Source organism: Aedes albopictus, chromosome 3 (assembly GCF_035046485.1).
Source record: "Aedes albopictus strain Foshan chromosome 3, AalbF5, whole genome shotgun sequence".
Classification (NCBI taxonomy): domain Eukaryota; kingdom Metazoa; phylum Arthropoda; class Insecta; order Diptera; family Culicidae; genus Aedes; species Aedes albopictus.
Window position 1 is genome coordinate 125649756 of NC_085138.1, and position 17234 is coordinate 125666989.

The window sequence follows — 17234 nt, forward strand, 5'->3', positions numbered from 1 at the left end:
TGAATCAACCAGCACCCGATGGTGGTCGTTATTGCTCCGTAAGCCGAAGTCAACCGAACTCGAAGAGAGTGAGAGAGGATTCCATCGTGAGAGACTGTTGAAACAGTGAGGCTGTTTCAAGGTGGCCGGAATGATCAGTACGCTGATCGTGTATATATTTGTAAATAGTTTGAATGTTGTAAATAGTTGTAATTTGTAAATAGTATCTAGGATTAAGCTGACCTGAACTGAACAAAACACACCAATGAACTTGTAACCCGTCCCCACATTTAAACCCAACACTGTACACTGTACCCAAAGAAACTCATCCCATTGAATTGTTAAGGAACACCAAATACCTAAATAGCCAGTACAATATAGACACCCAAAGCGATCGGTAGCGTGTTCTATCATTTCATCCCGTCCTCGCGCAATAAAATCAAGTATTGCAGTGCAAACCCCATCGACCGAATTCCTCTCTCTCTATCCGAACCGTATCTGCGATAGTGGCCAAAGTTGGCAATAATCAACCCGTCGGTCGATCGTCAAACGCTCGTGCGTGCGTGAATGCACTGTGAAAGGGTGGGAACTGGTACCGTGAAGCGTGCCGAAGGTGTGAGTGAAAGTGCCTGAAGCTTGTGCGGAGAGCGATCTTGGTGGTGAATTTCACGTTCCCGTGATTTGGTGCACCGCTATTGGATATAGCGGGAAGAAAAACCTCCGGTGGCCGGCAATAGAGCTCCACGCTCGAACACACTCCGTTAGTCAAAAATTTGAAGTTTCTGTTACTTCTTCTTCTTCTTCTTTCTGGCTCTACGCCCCCACTGGGACTTGGCCTGCCTCGCTTCAACTTAGTGTTTTTTGGAGCATTTCCACAGTTATTAATTGAAGGGCTTCCTTTGCCTGCCATTGCATGAATTTGTACATTGTGTGGCAAGTACAATGATACACTATGCCCAGGGAGTCGAGAAAATTTTCCCGACCGGGACGGCAATCGAACCCGGCGTCTCCGGATTGGCGACCAATAGCCTTAACCACTAGGAGCCTTAACTACTGGAGTTCCTGTTACAAATTTGTCAAATTTCAATTTTCAAGTTACATGGGAGCTTCAGAAGCGTTTTTAAAGGGCTCGCGAGAGATTCTTGGGATTTCTAAAGGGGGATTGGATGGTTGGAAGACGAGGGTGTCCGGAATTCAAGGGTAAATAAGGGGTCTTTCAAGTAAATTTCAGAGGATTTTCAGCGGGATTTCAAGACGTTTCAAGCCGTATCAGGGTTTCAGGAAACTTTTCAGAAACACCTGGAACACCTCTGAAATCCCCTGAAAGACCCCTTTAAAAACACTGAACACATCTGAAACCAAAAACCATTGGGGACACCTCTGGAATGATCCCAAACCCTCTGGAACACCCCTAAAAAGCCTCTGAAACCCCATAAAGCTCCATGGAACGACTCTGAAATTTCTTGGAACTCCCTTGGAAAGTCCATGAGATCCACTGAAACCAAATCCTCTGCAACACCCCTGAAACTACTTTGAACACCCCTGAAATAATCTGGAACACCACTGGAAACGCCTTAATCTGCCAAAAACCCATGGAACACCTCTGAAACACCCTGAGACTCCTTGGAACACTCCTAGAACGCTCATGAAACCCCTGAAACACCTCTGGATTGCTCTTGAAACCCACTGGAACACTCCTGGAACGACCTCCTAAAACCCTCTAGAACACCTTTGGAATCCCCCTGAAACTCCATTAAGCGCCCATCCATCAAACCCCGTGAGGCCTCCTGGAAAACCCTTAAAACGCTCTGGAAACCCCCTGGAACGCCTCTGGAACCCCCTAAAGCCATGTGGAACGGCACTGAAACTCCTTGAAACCCCTGTATCTCCCTTGGAATCAGCGATGCCAGATGAATTTTTGAAAAATCTGTATCATTTTTTTCAAAAATCTGTATCCTGTACAAAAAAATAATAGCACCTCTAGTTTTTAAAATATGTAGCGGGATAAGGGGCATAATGGACACCCGGGGCGAAATGGACATCCCTGTTTTTGCCGAAACAGTTGACTTTTATGTAAAACTTTTGATGCATATGTGTAAAGTAACAAGTCATGATTCTATTTTTCAAAAGTAGGTAAAGTAAATTATATAAATTTTAGACTAAAATAACCGGATTGATTGATTCCAAACTCTCTAAAACGCCTAACAGTATGCAACCCGCGTACATCCATTCATAATTGCCAGTGTTCATTTCGCCCCTAATTGACTACAACATTGAAATTGTTATTTTGAGTAAGTTCGGGTCAAAAATATAATACATCATCCATTGCTAAATCTGCGTATACATGTAGATAAGCTAACAATTCATTTGTTTTTATGGTGGACACACTCAAACACTCGTAATACCTTATTTGCTGCTGCTTCGAAATTATAAGAAATCCACCATATGAAAAACATATTTCAATTTCAATGATATTTTGATTATTTTGAAGGAATATAAATGGTACTTTTGAAAAATAGAACAATGACTTGTTCCTTTACACTTATGCATTAAAAGTTTTACGAAAAAGTCAATGTTTTCGGTTAAAACAGGGGTGTCCATTTCGCCCCGGGTGTCCATTATGCCCCTAATCCCCCTATCATTTATATTGCTCCAAAATAATCAAAATATCATTGAAATTGAAATATGTTTTACATATGATGAAATTCTTATAATTTCAAAGCAGCAGCAAATAAGGTATTGCGAGTGTTGGAGTGTGTCCACCATAAAAACAAGTGAATTATTACCTTATCTACAAGATCTACGAAGATTTAGCAATGGATGAAGTATTTTATTTTTGATCAGAATTTACTTAAAATAGCAATTTTAATGTTGTAGTCGATTCGGGGCGAAATGGACACTGGCAATTACGAATGGATGTACCCGCATTGCATACTGTTAGGCGTTTTAGAGAGTTTGGAAAAAATTAATCCGATAATTTTAGCCTAAAGTTTATTTAATTAACTTTGATGTTATGTACACTCGTCTAAGATGGAGTATTACATCTGTGGAATTGATCTCCTTAGGCAAATTACTTAACTGGTCGATATTACCAAAGAATTAGCATAAAATATGCAGGGGTGTCCATTATGCCCCGATGGGTGTCCATTTCGCCCCATACCTTTCCTACCACCCCTGAAAAACACACGGTTTACAATTCATTATTTCTTCACAATAAAGACATTCTACCAGCTGTAAATGATTGCAAGACGTAAAAAACAAGTTAAAGTTGTAAGTCAACTGATAATATGTTAATTTTTCTCTGTTATACAGGCCTAACGTACTCATTTGCTTAGGGTGTCCATTATGCCCCTAGTCCCCCTATGTCATATAAAACGAAATCTGTACGGATGCTCAAAAATCTCTATAATACAGATAAATCTATATATACGGCATCCTAGTAATCCTACATTATAGAGATCTGCGGAGGCGGCCATTGTAAGCCAATCGTGCAGAAAGAACTGTCAAAGTGTGAGCCAAATGAACAGGCTGATTGTTCGTAAGAAGGCGTCGATTGAACGGTATTGCAATCCGAACTAAATAAATTAAAATTATTTATTTTTAATATCGAGGAATTGACGGTATATGTAAGTTTAGTAAAAAGATAGAATTTAATTAATTCTGCTTTCAAAAGCTTAAGCTTATGACGAAACGTTTGTTGCTGCACTTCTCGAAAAAACTTTCATTGCTGCTTCTTGCTTCATTTCTGCCGATATGTTTAGCTTAACACTTGGCAATAAATTTCAGATTTCATCGATTGCTCCGCTATTTTTTTCAAAATTTTGAAAAAAAAATCTACCATAATTAGAAAATGTAAACAAAACAACTTGAACCACTACGAAGTCACGCACAAAGTTTGAACATCTAGCTTTGCAGCAAGTGTTGGCAGCTGATGTAAACAAAATGAACAGCGTTGCCGAATCGACATATGTAACTTCCGCTTATCTCTATGTAGAGGATTTCTACGGCATCCCTGCTTGGAACCCTCCTTAACTCCATTAGCTCCATGCCATTTCTTCTAACATCCCAGGAACGCGTATGAAACCACTAGAAAACGACTGGAACGTTCCTCTGAAACACCCTTGGAACATCCCTGGAACAACCCAGGAATCCCCCTGAAATCCTTTGAAATGCACGATTAGGTAAATTGAAAATCAATTAGTCTGTAAGTCATGCAAACAGCTTAGGTTATGCCAGTGTTCGACAATTGAATCACGATCACATAATGAAAGTATGTAAACCCATACGAAGGAGCAGGGTTGAAAATTCTTAACTTTGGCGTGACGTTATTAATGGATGTACCCTTAAAAGTGGTTCTTAGGCGACTTTGATGAGAAATTTGAAATAAAAAAGGTATAGCGGTGGAACTGTTTTGACCAAATTCAGAGCGTTTTTCCATAGTTTTATAGGGTGGCGCTAGAACAAATCGTTTTATCGCTCTATCTTTTTTGTTTAAAAATTTTCATCAAAGTTGTCTAAGAACCACTTTTGGGTGCTTCAAAGCGCACACTTTAGTGCACAGAGAATGCTACTACCACAGACAAACAGACGTAACACTTCGAACATTTTTCGATTCAAATCATAGTCGCGGAAACATATTCGCCCAATGCTAAAAGGACTAAGTTTGGTCGACCACCATCTAGGTGGCGGTAGTGAGCAAACGTCAAACTCGAACAAAAACTATGCGAGCGCCACGGTTGGGCAGTTGGCCAACTATCAAATTTTGAAAAAGACCGTTAAATCGGTGTACGATGAGAATTATCAGAGTGTTACGTCTGTTTGTCTGTGCTACTACGCAATTCCGTTCAAAAGATATTGAGGGCTTCTTTCCGGTGAAAAAATGAATATAACGTCGACTATTTTCGGATGACAAAGCTTTATTGCCACACCGTGGCGCCGCTTAACTCAGACTAACCTACACATGGACCTACACTGCTTTGGTGGAAAAATGTATAATACTGCCAAAATCCAAGGGGCTATCAAATATTAATTTTTACCCACGCTTACAATATTGACAATTTTCTAGAAATAATAGGCGTTTAAAACTTTTGTCATGGACATGGACATGTGCAATGAGAATTTTAATTTCAATGATAGGTATTTGGAATGTAGATGATACATTTCATGCATTCTTTTTTATTGTTTGATCCTCTCATAGTATGACACCCTTAAGGAAGCTCTGCATATTTCAGGCTCTGCATAAGATACCTACAATAATAACTTGTTTGTATTCTATGACACAAAACCAGCACAATAGCAAAAAAGTTATTTCCAATACCAAGATAGCCAATGAATATCTGTAAATAAAAAGAAAATCGGGTTAAGTACGGTTGAATTCCACTAAGAATTTGCATTTTTTGACAGATACGTATTTCGACCTCAACTGTAAGGTCGTCTTCAGTGTCTTGTACTTGACTCGACTGAAGAGATCCAAAACTACCTATTATTTTTACCTAAGATGTATGAGACGTGTTGAATGCGATGGATCTCTTCAGTCGAGTCAAGTACAAGACACTGAAGACGACCTTACAGTTGAGGTCGAAATACGTATCTGTCAAAAAATGCAAATTCTTAGTGGAATTCAACCGTACTTAACCCGATTTTCTTTTTATTTACAGATATTCCCCTAACAAGCCCAGGTTAATCATACAACCTGACTTTAGTTTGCTGCATGTACGTATAGCAGTGATTCGTTCCTGCTTGGGTATGAATACCCGAAAAAGTCTAACCATCAGATTAAAGCAGACGCAAAAAATAATTATTAGAATAATTTGCGGAAGTACAAATCAGACGAAATGCAGATAAGACAATGAGCATAGGAAAATTGATGTGCAAAAATATAGCAAATTTGTATTGGTGGTTTCACTAGCATACGGAAGTAGCACCGAGTGCGTAAACGTATATTATGCTCCGCGATAATATTTGCTAACGTCCACTGCGCTTATAAAGAAATGACAGAAAATCGCCATCAGCCATTTCTTATCAAGATCGATTGTTATCTCGCAATAAAAGCTGTTATTGCTTACAATCATCGATAAACGTTGCAGTCAGTATGAATCGCGTGTGCATCGTCATGTTAAATTTTCGCAAGCCGAACAGGTTTTTTTGTTCCAGATAGTTTGCCTGACATAGTTAGTGCAGTGCAATGGCATAATTAATAAATTATTTATTATACTATTAGTCGTTTCGATCATTACTCGTTTGTCATTCCAAATGCATATTCACGTATTTTTAGATTCGGATGTTTCTAGACTATTTACGAAAGAAAGGTTTAGGAAAAAAAGTTTAACAAGACAGAAGGTCAAAAGGACAAAACGTCGAGAAACAAAAAGTCGAACATTATTTGCTTCACAGTAATTCACACTTCTTTAAAAACTTTTGACCTTTTTTGTAATCATGAGAGTGTACAAAAAATAATTTCTCTAAGTCAGAGTCTTGTGAATTGTTGAATGAAAATGGTTCAGAACCTATCAAGTCTTGAGTAAAATACGCCTTCTATGTTTTATTACTGCTTGCAGTACTATTAAGTGGAAATATACTGTATGGAAAATTCACTATTCCTTGGTATATCCTTTCTTTCCCACCGACCGAGTTGAGCTGGTCTAGCTCCATGCATTATTGCATACATAAGTGCGAAACAATAGAAGCACATGCACCGAACCGTGTCAATCGCGACCCACCCTCCCATCGCATCGGATCCGATCTTTATCATCGTTGAACTCCCACCGTTATCATCGTTGATGGCGCAAAAAAACCATTGATACAGCTGCTGCGACGCAGTTAAAAGGGTGTTGCATCGTCCGTCGTAGAAGCTTACTGCTGATCGCGTCAATGTTTTCATAATTGCTTCATATTCAGCTATTACAAGTGCCTCATCATTTTCACCCACGATAATCTTGTAGATTGCAATCGTTCATTGATTCAGAGCAGAGGGTGAACCCCCTCAAGTGAACATCTAGGAACGATGATGGGGGCGAGGTGGGCACCTTGTTCTAGACTCAGGCAAATAAGTTGGTAGCATTGTGAACAATTTTGTGACGGCGAACTCTCAATATGCACATTTTTGTCTTGATCGGCTGCCACCCGATCACACGTTGTCGCATCTTGTCCAACACTATAAATCCTGTTCCCAGTTCATTGGTGGTGCCACAGCTTTGGTAGAAGATAGCCGCTTTATGCCCGCTTTTCTACACTTTCTGTCTAGTCCAACAAAGTTCCTGCAACGCCACGATGTCAAAGTTGCGTGGATGTAATTCGTCGTAGATTATCCTGTCACATCCTGCGAAACCAAGTGACTTGTAATTCCATGTTCCAAACTTCCAATCGTATCGTAGTCCTTATTTCGTCGCGTAGGTCTTCGTCGACTGTATCGAGTCGTATTTTCTCCTATGTTATTCGCTATGAGGATTTTTACGGGTGGCTTATTGGGTCTACGCCAATACTCCTGTCTCGCCGGAGGGCCATCGTGCCACTGTTTAACGTCCCAACTAACACTGGGACGACCACGGTGATGGGGCTATCACCTTGGATCAAGCTGGGCGTGATGCAGCATTTCTTACTCAGCCGCTGGATGCCAGAACAGACGCTGTTTGAGCCGCACTTGAGCTACTAGCTTTCAGATAATCTTCTAGGAAATCTACATTGAAGTACTCGCCATTCTTTTGGTAAATGAGTCAGAAACTTTCAAGAGAACTTCCTGGCTCATTTCGACAATATTCATTATTAAACACTAATTCAGAAGTAGACCTATAAGGCCATAATTGCGGGCAAGTTATTTTACGTCCACAATTATTGCCTGTTTCCTTAGCACGTCCGTCCATTCCCAGGTAACACTTTGATGCTGTACAAACGTTAATCCAACTATTATAAATCAGCCTACATTTGAACAAAAGCCTAGCACAAGAGATACAATTCTTTATTCAGCTCCTAAACATCTAATTTTGGTGATTTTATTCAACCTTTAGCTGGTTTGATGTTTATTGGAAGGCTTATTTAAGGCGTAATATGCGCTTAATCAGTAATCAATTAAATTTAATAATTGTGTAAAAATAAAATAAAAACACTTTCGTGAGCCTATTTTTATCATTAGCTGCGTCTATTTCCAGAAGAGATGTTTAGGAATGTATAAATTAATCTGTGTGAAAACTGAGAATTGAACTCGGACCTCATGATTTATAGTCACTTACCTGAGCACCAACACCATACACAATTGTATACATATAATCGGAAACAAGCGCATTACTTGTTGTGTATGAATAGTCAAGAACATAAGTTGAACTAAGTCTGCATTGAGGCTGAAGAGGCGATGTGGACTTCACAAAAACATGCTTGGGTCAACTGTCAAAAACTATTTGATTAAATGTTGAACAACAGATGATTAATTCTGCATGTTGGTGTATGTTCTAAAGCTGGTTACTCAGATGAATAATATTCTATTCAACTTGATATTCAGCCATCTATGTATTGCTGATTGAAGAGGTTGAACAAGCCATACTTCAGACCAATACTCAGCTGTCATTCTGTTCAGCCATTGACGCTATTAATCAGCTATTGTTCAGCTAATACTCTCACTGTTCAGCATTCATTGTTACTTGGGATTGCCCATATTACCCCCACATCCCCCTATCTGTGCCAACCGCGATCGCTCTCTAGACCTAGAGCATGTGTGTGTATACACATTTCCCGTTTTTGTGCAACTTACCTCGTCAGATGATACAAGCTACTGCGCCGCTCACTGCCGTCGGAAGCAACTGAGGAAACTGTATGACCGCTGAAGTCCACCGTGGTTGAGTCACCACCCAGCGCGTTGCTTCCTCCGTTCTCGTGGATGGTGAAAGTTGCCGTCGGCTCGCGACTTTTCCCATTCTTGCTGGCATTGTTGTTGTTGCTGCTGCTGTTGCTAATTTTGTTGCTGCTCGATCGTCCCAGAATGCTGTTGCTGATGCGAGTTATCACGAAACGATCAAGTTTCATTGTGCCGGAGATCGATGACGACGATGCCCCCTCAGAATAATGGTCGTCACCGATTGCGCTCTCTATAGGTGAGCGATAAATTTGACTCCCGATGCACCAGTTGCGGTGATTTTAGAAAGCAGACAACATCCCAACCGGTGACTATCGGGTTGAACTGCAATAGAGAACGAACATTATTATACACGTGTATGTACTGGGGAGCTGAAACAATAATTCCGCCATTCACGAGATTCCAGCGGAATATGGCAGTTTGTTAGAAAGCACGCGGAGTTGCGCTGCTTGCACGCTACGCCAAGATGACAAGATGATGAGTGATGAGCATTCCGTTGGTTTGTTGATTTATTAATTTGTTCTAAGTGTCGTGGAAACGGATTGTGGTGGGTGTTAGGAATTTCTGAATGGGATACCCCTAACTGTCTCACGTATTGTTGCAGTCCATATGTTGCTGTACCAGTAAACAAGACAGTCCAGCATTATTTTGAATACTTTTAAAGGTTTTTAAGATACAGATTTAAGTAACATTTTTCAGATTTCTAAAATTTTTATGAATGCAAAAATATCGAAAAACATTACATAAACATGTACATGTAAAGGCAGTATCACGAAATAAATCGCGTAACTTGAGCTGGAAAAGGTGATTCAACAACCTGGAAGGAACGTCCACACAAGTTCTTACTTAATGCTTCCACGTTCATCAAGAAGGTCAAACATCTTCTACTCTGGCACCTTGTGTTGCGGCTGAGTTCTCCGAGACAAACAGCTTCCCTTCTTTAGTTTCAAACTTGAGGATAAATATATGGCTTCACATTATGCGATTTACACAGTGTATTTTGTGTATCCTCGCCTTTGGCGTTTTCCAATCAATACCGATCTGATTTTATTGCTGGTATTCTTTGTTGTGCTCTGATTATAAAGAGTTTAATCTTGTCTAGTTTAGGTAGCAGCTAAAGTTAAGATATCTCAGATCAATCCTCAGCATAAAATAACTGCAACAGCAAAGTTTGATCTTTGCAGACTTAGCCCAAGTGGCCGTAGTCCAAGAACTTCACATTCGTAAAGAGAATTTTTATCTAATTAACCTTCCAGCGCGCGCGCGCCATCAAACAACTGAAACTGCACCGCGCTCGCGCTGTATTCGAAAAGCGAGGTTTTTTGGTAGTGTTGTACTTTTTACAACAGCGCGCGCGCTGAAGGGTTAAGAAACCTTGTGAACCCGTTTTTTTTCTACTTTCAGTAAAAATGAAAGGCAATCCCGCGTGTCATGTCTCGAGCCTGTGTGCTTGTCAACAACACAATCGTTGCTACATTAACCATCAGAGATGTATCAGGTATCAGTAGGTCGGCTCCAGAGGCACGTTCTCCTCCATTTGGGAAATTTGTGCCATCGCCATGAACACGAGCCTATTTATTTACCTGACGGAGAAGGGAAGGAAAAAGGATAGGACATGGGAAAGGATAGGTAAGGGAATAGGAACGTCATACTCGCAAAAGCGTACCACAATGGGTTCACATAGCGTCCTGAGAAGGGCACTGTGATAACGCATAAAGCGTAAAGAGAGCCTATAGCTTTTTACCACAGCGGGTCAAGAGCAACAGAACGTCCTGAAGATTCAGGTTTCTGAAGTCAGTTTCACTTAATAAGTGTTTCCCGAGTACTCGGAAACGCAATTGCGCAAAAACTGGAGTTACATATTAAATGATACGAAGTTCCATAATCGGATTCACAGCTATCACAGGCAAATGAATCAGCTTGCTGAATATTCGCCATGTGATAACTGAGTCGGCAGTGGCCAGTCAATGCTTTGACCAGCATGCTGCAATTCTGCTTTGACAGATTTTTTAGATACTTTGCCACCCCTAGAGATGGCTCAGTACAATACAATTTGGTTTGACGACATGACTCCAAACTATTCCAGTATTGTTTGTGCTGAGTGGCAGCCCAGGTGTCAATCTCAAGCTTCACCCAACACTTGGATACCGGAATAGCTGGCTCAGGGCCAATGAAGTCATGTGATGCTCCAGTGCGAGCTAACTCATCAGCGATGGAAGAATGGCTAGGCACCCATACAAGGTGAACAGCGTTTGCAGAATTCGACTCCTCGATTTGAGTTCGACAAGCGATAACTATCTTCGACTTAGAGTTGGCCGAAGCAAGTGCTTTAATAACAGCCTGGCTATCTGAACAGAAGTATATTACTTTGCCCATTACGTGCTGCCGAAGTGCTGATTGCACTCCGCACATAAGAGCAAAGATTTTGGCCTGAAAAACGATGCAGTACCTTCCAAGTGAATAAGACTGATGCAACCTTAGCTCACGAGAATAAACACCAGCACCTGCTCGAACTTCAAGAAGGGAGCCATCAGTGTAACTTACGATGCCGTCTGATATACTTCTCTCTAGATCCCTTCCCGGGAAGGGAATTTCGTGGAAAATGTCCTATATGGAAAATTACAAGCAATTGTAAGATCACTTGGAGCAAGGACAACTTTGTCCCAATTCACCAAAAGTGGAAACAACAAGGTGTGTGTTGAACTGCGGTTCACAGGAGTTTCCTCTAGTAAACCGAGTACCCACAAGCGGTAAGTGCAAGAAAGTGCTTGTTGTTTGAGATGAATGTGTAGTGGGGCAATGTCAAAGAGAACCTCGAGCGCTGCCGTGGGAGTTGAAGAGAACGCTCCAGACATCGCCATTAAGCACATCTTTTGGAGATGGCCTTATTTTGATTGGATTGTTCTCACTTCGCCCTTTTTCCACCACACAAAACATCCATAGGCCAATATTGGACGAACAACAGTTGTGTAAATCCATTTGACATACTTGGGGTTTAGACCCCAAGTCGTACCAAAGATTCGCCGGCATTGCCCGAAGGCAATACAAGCTTTCTTGATTCTGAACTCAATATGAGGTGTCCAGGATAGCTTGGAATCAAGAATGACTCCAACGTACTTTACCTGTTCAGTCACATTGATTTCAGAATCAAAGAGACGCAAAGGTCGAACACCATTACGGTATCGCTTTTCCGTGAAAAGGACAATAGATGTTTTACTTGGGTTTACAGAAAGGCCATATTGGCGACACCAACCCTCAACTACCTGAAGAGCGTTTTGCATCAGGTCGAAAAGGGTTCTGATGTACATACCGACTAACAATGTTAGGTAGTCGTCGGCAAATCCATAAGTAGGAAAACCGCTATTATTGAGTTGCCTCAATAGCGTATCTGTTACGAGATTCCACAAAAGTGGTGACAAGACTCCCCCTTGGGGGCATCCACAAACACTCAATTTCCTAATTGCCGCTTAACGCAATGTCGAGAAGAGATGTCGGTTTTTGAGTATTTGGTGAATCCAATTGGAAATCATTGGAGATATACCATAACCCCGTGCGGCTTCCAATATGGCATCGAAAGGCATATTGTCAAAGGCACCCTCGATATCTAAGAAAACACCCAAACAAGATTGCTTTTGCCTTCTCGATATCGTAAACAACTTTGTGTAAAAGAGTCACAGTGGACTTTCCAGATTGGTAGGCATGTTGGTTCACATGAAGAGGCACATTGGCCAAATGAACATCATGGATGTGATGATCGACAATCGTTCTAAGCATTTCAGAAGAAAAGAGGTTAAACTGATAGGTCTGAAACTCTTTGCTCCTTCATACGACGCACGACCCACTTTCGGAATAAACTTTACAGTAATATCCCGCCAGGATTTGGGAATATACCCTGTAGCAAAATGCAAACAAGTAGTTTTTTCAAAACATGTTTGAAATTATCAAATCCCTTCTGAAGCAAAATAGGATAAATCCCATCTGCCCCAAAAGATTTGAATGGAGCAAAGCTATTTAGTGCCCACTCAATCGATTCTACAGTTATGATACTCCGAGCCGAAGCCAGAGAGTCATAACTGCAAGAAAAGACATCAGGTTCATCCGAAGATGTAATATCCACACATCCGGGGAAGTGTGTACCGAATAAACATTCCAAAACTTCCTCATCAGAGGAAGTGAAATCACCATTTGGCAAACGAAGTTCGTTCACTTGAAAATCCTTAGATTTTGCAAGGGTTTTGTTCAACCGATTGACTTCACTCAAACTGGAAACATTTGTACAAAGGTTTTTCCAGCCGGATCGTTCAGCAGACCGCAGAGCTTTCTTGTAGGCCTTGCGAGCCGACCTGAATGCCTCCGATTCAGCCGAACGTCGTCTGTTCCAACTCTTTCTACATTGTTTCCTGAGCTTCGCCAGATCAGAGTTCCACCAAGGGGTTCCTCTTGTGATCTTCACAGACCACAGAGGGCAAGCTTCTTCAAAAGCTTCCATGATGAATGCCGTTGTAGTATCAACGGCATCACCTAAATCACTTGGAGTGTCAATGGATGGTGAGTATCCATGAAATTTGGCGGCAACCAAATCGGTAAAGAGATCCCAGTTGGTAGACCGGGGATTCCTGAAACGCAAAGTTTGCGAAGTAACATTTACATGTCCAAAAAAGATGTAGCGAAGGTCAGATAAAGACTCTTCATCTGACACATGCCAATTGGTCACCACGTGACAAATTCCGTTAGAGCAAAGCGTTATGTCTAACTCTTCCTCTCTAGTAGATATCATAAAGGTTGGACGGTTGCCTATGCTAAGTAATCCAAGATCTGTACTACTTAAGTATTCCATCAAACTGGAGCCTCTCAAATTAATGTCTGAGCTGCCCCAGATTATATGGTGAGCATTAGCATCACTGTCAACAATTAGCGGAAGGCCTTTTGAAGTGCAGTATGCGATGACTTGCTTGAAAGCATCCGTAGGGTGTGGTTCATCATGCGGTAAATACACCGAACAATAGACGTATTTCCAGTTGAGGTTTCCAACAGATGCATCGATTGTAATAGCACATACATCTCTAGTGGTTAGTTCAGAGATGAGTGTAGCAACGATTGCGTTGTTGACAAGCACACATGCTCGAGGCATGACACGAGAGTTTGTCATTTCATTTTTACTGAAAGTAGCAATCACCGAATTCACAAGGCTTCCTAAATAGAAATACCCCTTACGAAAGTAAGGTTCTTGGACTAACACCACTTGGGTTTTTCTGTTTTGCATAAGTCTGCAAAGATTGATCGTTGCTGTTCTTTAATGATGAAGATTGATCTGAGCTATTCTAACCGTAGCCACTACCCAAATTAGGCAAGATTAAACTCTTAACAAACACAGAACAAAAGAGAACAGCAACAATGAAACCAGATCGGTATCGATTTGAATGCGCCAAAGGCGAGGATGCACAGAATACACTGTGTAAATCGCATAATGCGAAACCATATAGGTGAAAATTTAAACTAATAAACAACATTTTCATAATCCTGCCCTTATTTAGCCTCAAGTTTGAGACTAAAGAAGGGCAGCTGATTGTCTCAGAGAAACGCAAGGTCCACTGCGCTATTGCTCCGGTTAGCGTAGTAAGGGCAAAGTACTGTGGAACAGGGATGGGAACGCTCACTTGCAAAGAGTTACACTCACTTGCTATTTTCTCAGCTCAGAAGCGTACAATCAAGAAACCATGTATGGACGACTTTTGCCTTGTGGTTTTGTCGAAAACTTTGCCGAATAGAGTAGGAGTCGCACACGAATCCCAAAGTCGTGACAGAGCTGTGAAAGCGACTCTCCGCGAGGTGAGTGTAATTTACATTCACCTCATGGAGAGTTGCCTTCGCAGCTCCCTCACGACTTCGGTATGCGTGTGCGACCCCTACTCTATTCGGCAAACTTTTAGACAAAACCACAAGGCAAAAGGCGTTCCTACATCGTTTCTTGATAGCACGCTTCTGAGCTAAGAGAATAGCAAGTGAGTGTAACTCTTCACAAGTGAGTGTTCCCATCCTTGCTGTGGAGGGCACCCTGGTACTCCACAGGCTTCGTTTGCGGTTAGGTTTTTATTACATCCCCTAACCATTCATTCCTAGGCACGGTAAGCATATAGCCGCATCACACCATGAATTAGGGGTCACCTGTTAGTGGATTCTTCCACCGGAACAGGCGGTCCGTAGTGTTATTCTTAGCCAATTGAGACAATCGCTACCGACACTACACAGCTATCTAGGCTGATCGAGAAAAGAAGTTAATATTGATGATCAACTTTATAGGGCTCGAACAGCCGAAAAAAACTTAGAAAATATGATGCAAGCATTAACAGCTTGGATAAAAAATCAAGATGGTAAAGAAAACAGTGTGTCAGTTAACTTCATTGCGCACTTGATTTACTACTGGGCTACGTGGTCGGTATGAAAACGAGTAGCATCAAATGGGCTTGGTACATCCTATTAGCTCTTTTTTTTGTTATGAAAAATGAACACTGAAAACATGCTAAAACCACTCAGACCCTAAAATGTGTAAGACATATTCCTGAGGCATAATTTCCAGGCCTAATAATGTCTAACAGTTACACATTCTCAAAATTAGCACTCTTATAGATGTGAAATGACTATATTTTTATGGTTGGTTTAGTCTACATTTTCCCATTCACAAAATTAGCTCCTGTATTCACAAAATCGTGGAACTTTTAATATTTTCGTATGACAATCTACACGCTACGAAAAAATCATAATTAATCGTGGTGTAAATCAGTTGCGCAGAACGTAAGCAATTTAATGATTTATAGGTCTTTTGACTTAATAATACGTCATTCTTGTAAAATTGAGTTCATATGACAAAAAAATCAGCTAAATGTAACAGAAAATTCCGTCACTTGGACGTTTAAATTTACGTACATGTTCCGCTTGCATAAGTGCATCCAAGTGACGCAAATTGTCATGAATGGAAGTTTCTTAATTGTGTGTCTAGATTTACGAGTGACCTCGTAAACCTCGCTATATTGCCATTCAATCATTATTGGAAGTTTCATGATTTTGTGTACGCATGAGCTAGTTTTGTGAACGAGTAACTATTACACATCTTTTGTGTGGTCTTCAAATTATGCACTTATGAGTAGGTCTTACGCATTTTAGTGCTGAGCGGTTTTAGCGTGTGTTATTTTTGATCACATTTATGAACTTGTATAGACTTCTTCGATACTCCAATACTGGCTGAAATGTGTACATCGATACATACATATTCAAAACTAAACAACCTATTGCAAAAATTTCTCCGTTCACTGTTATCTTAACAGTTCTCTGCTAAACAATCAATCAGAATGTTTTGGCGTGAAGCACAATTTGATTCGTTCGGTTTGTGCTGTTGAAAATTTATGACATATTTTCAAAGAATTTTCTTATTATCGGTTCATATAATTTCCATCCATATTATGATTTAATTCAATGGCGGCCTCATGAAATTTGTTAGTTATATAAGGTATAGTTATACCTTCTATATCATTGAGCAATTTATTTCATATATGTATTTGTAGTTTTATCATAGTAGTATATTAGTTGCTTCATCAAAACCCCGTAATTCATCCTCAGATTTTATTATTTTGGTAGAATACCAGAGTTTCAAAAAATATAATTTCTTATGTTTCATCCTCGTTTTACATAATTAGATTTCTATGCACTTCACTCATCTTCTTGTCTTCCACCGCATTGCTGAATATACACTTACACTAAGATCTAAACGTCCAGATTTGTTGGGGAATATGGTTTGAGTAGTTGCAATTTTCGAATTCACTACGCATTACTTTCCCAAAACACGCCAAATAAGCCACTCCCGTTTCACTTTCTACACTCAACAGTTTGTTCAGGAGTTTCCTTCCTTCGCCACACAGCACTAAGTTCAGGTTCGTTGTCAATCGTCTCGTTGCGGTCACTTCACTAACAGATATCTTCCCATCGATGTTCGCCTATTCGACGCAGCTCGCCGCCGTCGATGACGACGATTTTCCGACGCGCTATTCAGCTAATCACTGAACGGGCAACCGTTCTGCCCGACCAACGTTATAAATCTCACCACCCGCGCGACCGCAGGACAATTGTGTTACACGCGCTCGCCAACCGATCAACTGTGAAAAGTGCCATTTGTGGCTACCCCATTATATAGGTTCTCGGTCATCAACGCGCGCGCCGGGCGGCGATGTTCATGGGGTGTAAATTAAAGCCAAACAAAAGCCTAACGGCCGCTGCCGCGCCGGCTCAACCCTTCCGTAGTACATAGAGATGCTCCCCGAGAGGAGGCGTAGGCGGCTCTCAGAACGCGCATCGCGCTCGCACCTTGATTGTGGGTGGTGAAATAGGGTGGTTCATGTTGTGGGGCTCGATATCCGGATGT

The 17234-nt window shown here is 41.0% G+C and overlaps 1 protein-coding gene across 1 annotated transcript in view; it reads right to left on the reverse strand.

The window, feature by feature from the left end:
• Positions 1-16988, reverse strand: part of LOC109430358 (bumetanide-sensitive sodium-(potassium)-chloride cotransporter) — a 40582-nt gene extending 23594 nt beyond the window's left edge. Inside the window, exons 1-2 of the mRNA XM_029877920.2 lie at positions 16572-16988; positions 8720-9145 (exon numbers count right to left, since the gene is read on the reverse strand). Of these exons, the coding sequence (XP_029733780.2) occupies positions 8720-8991 (272 nt within the window). The 5' untranslated portion in view covers positions 8992-9145; positions 16572-16988. The remainder of the gene's footprint in view (positions 1-8719; positions 9146-16571) is intronic.
• Between the last annotated feature and the right edge of the window lie 246 nt (positions 16989-17234).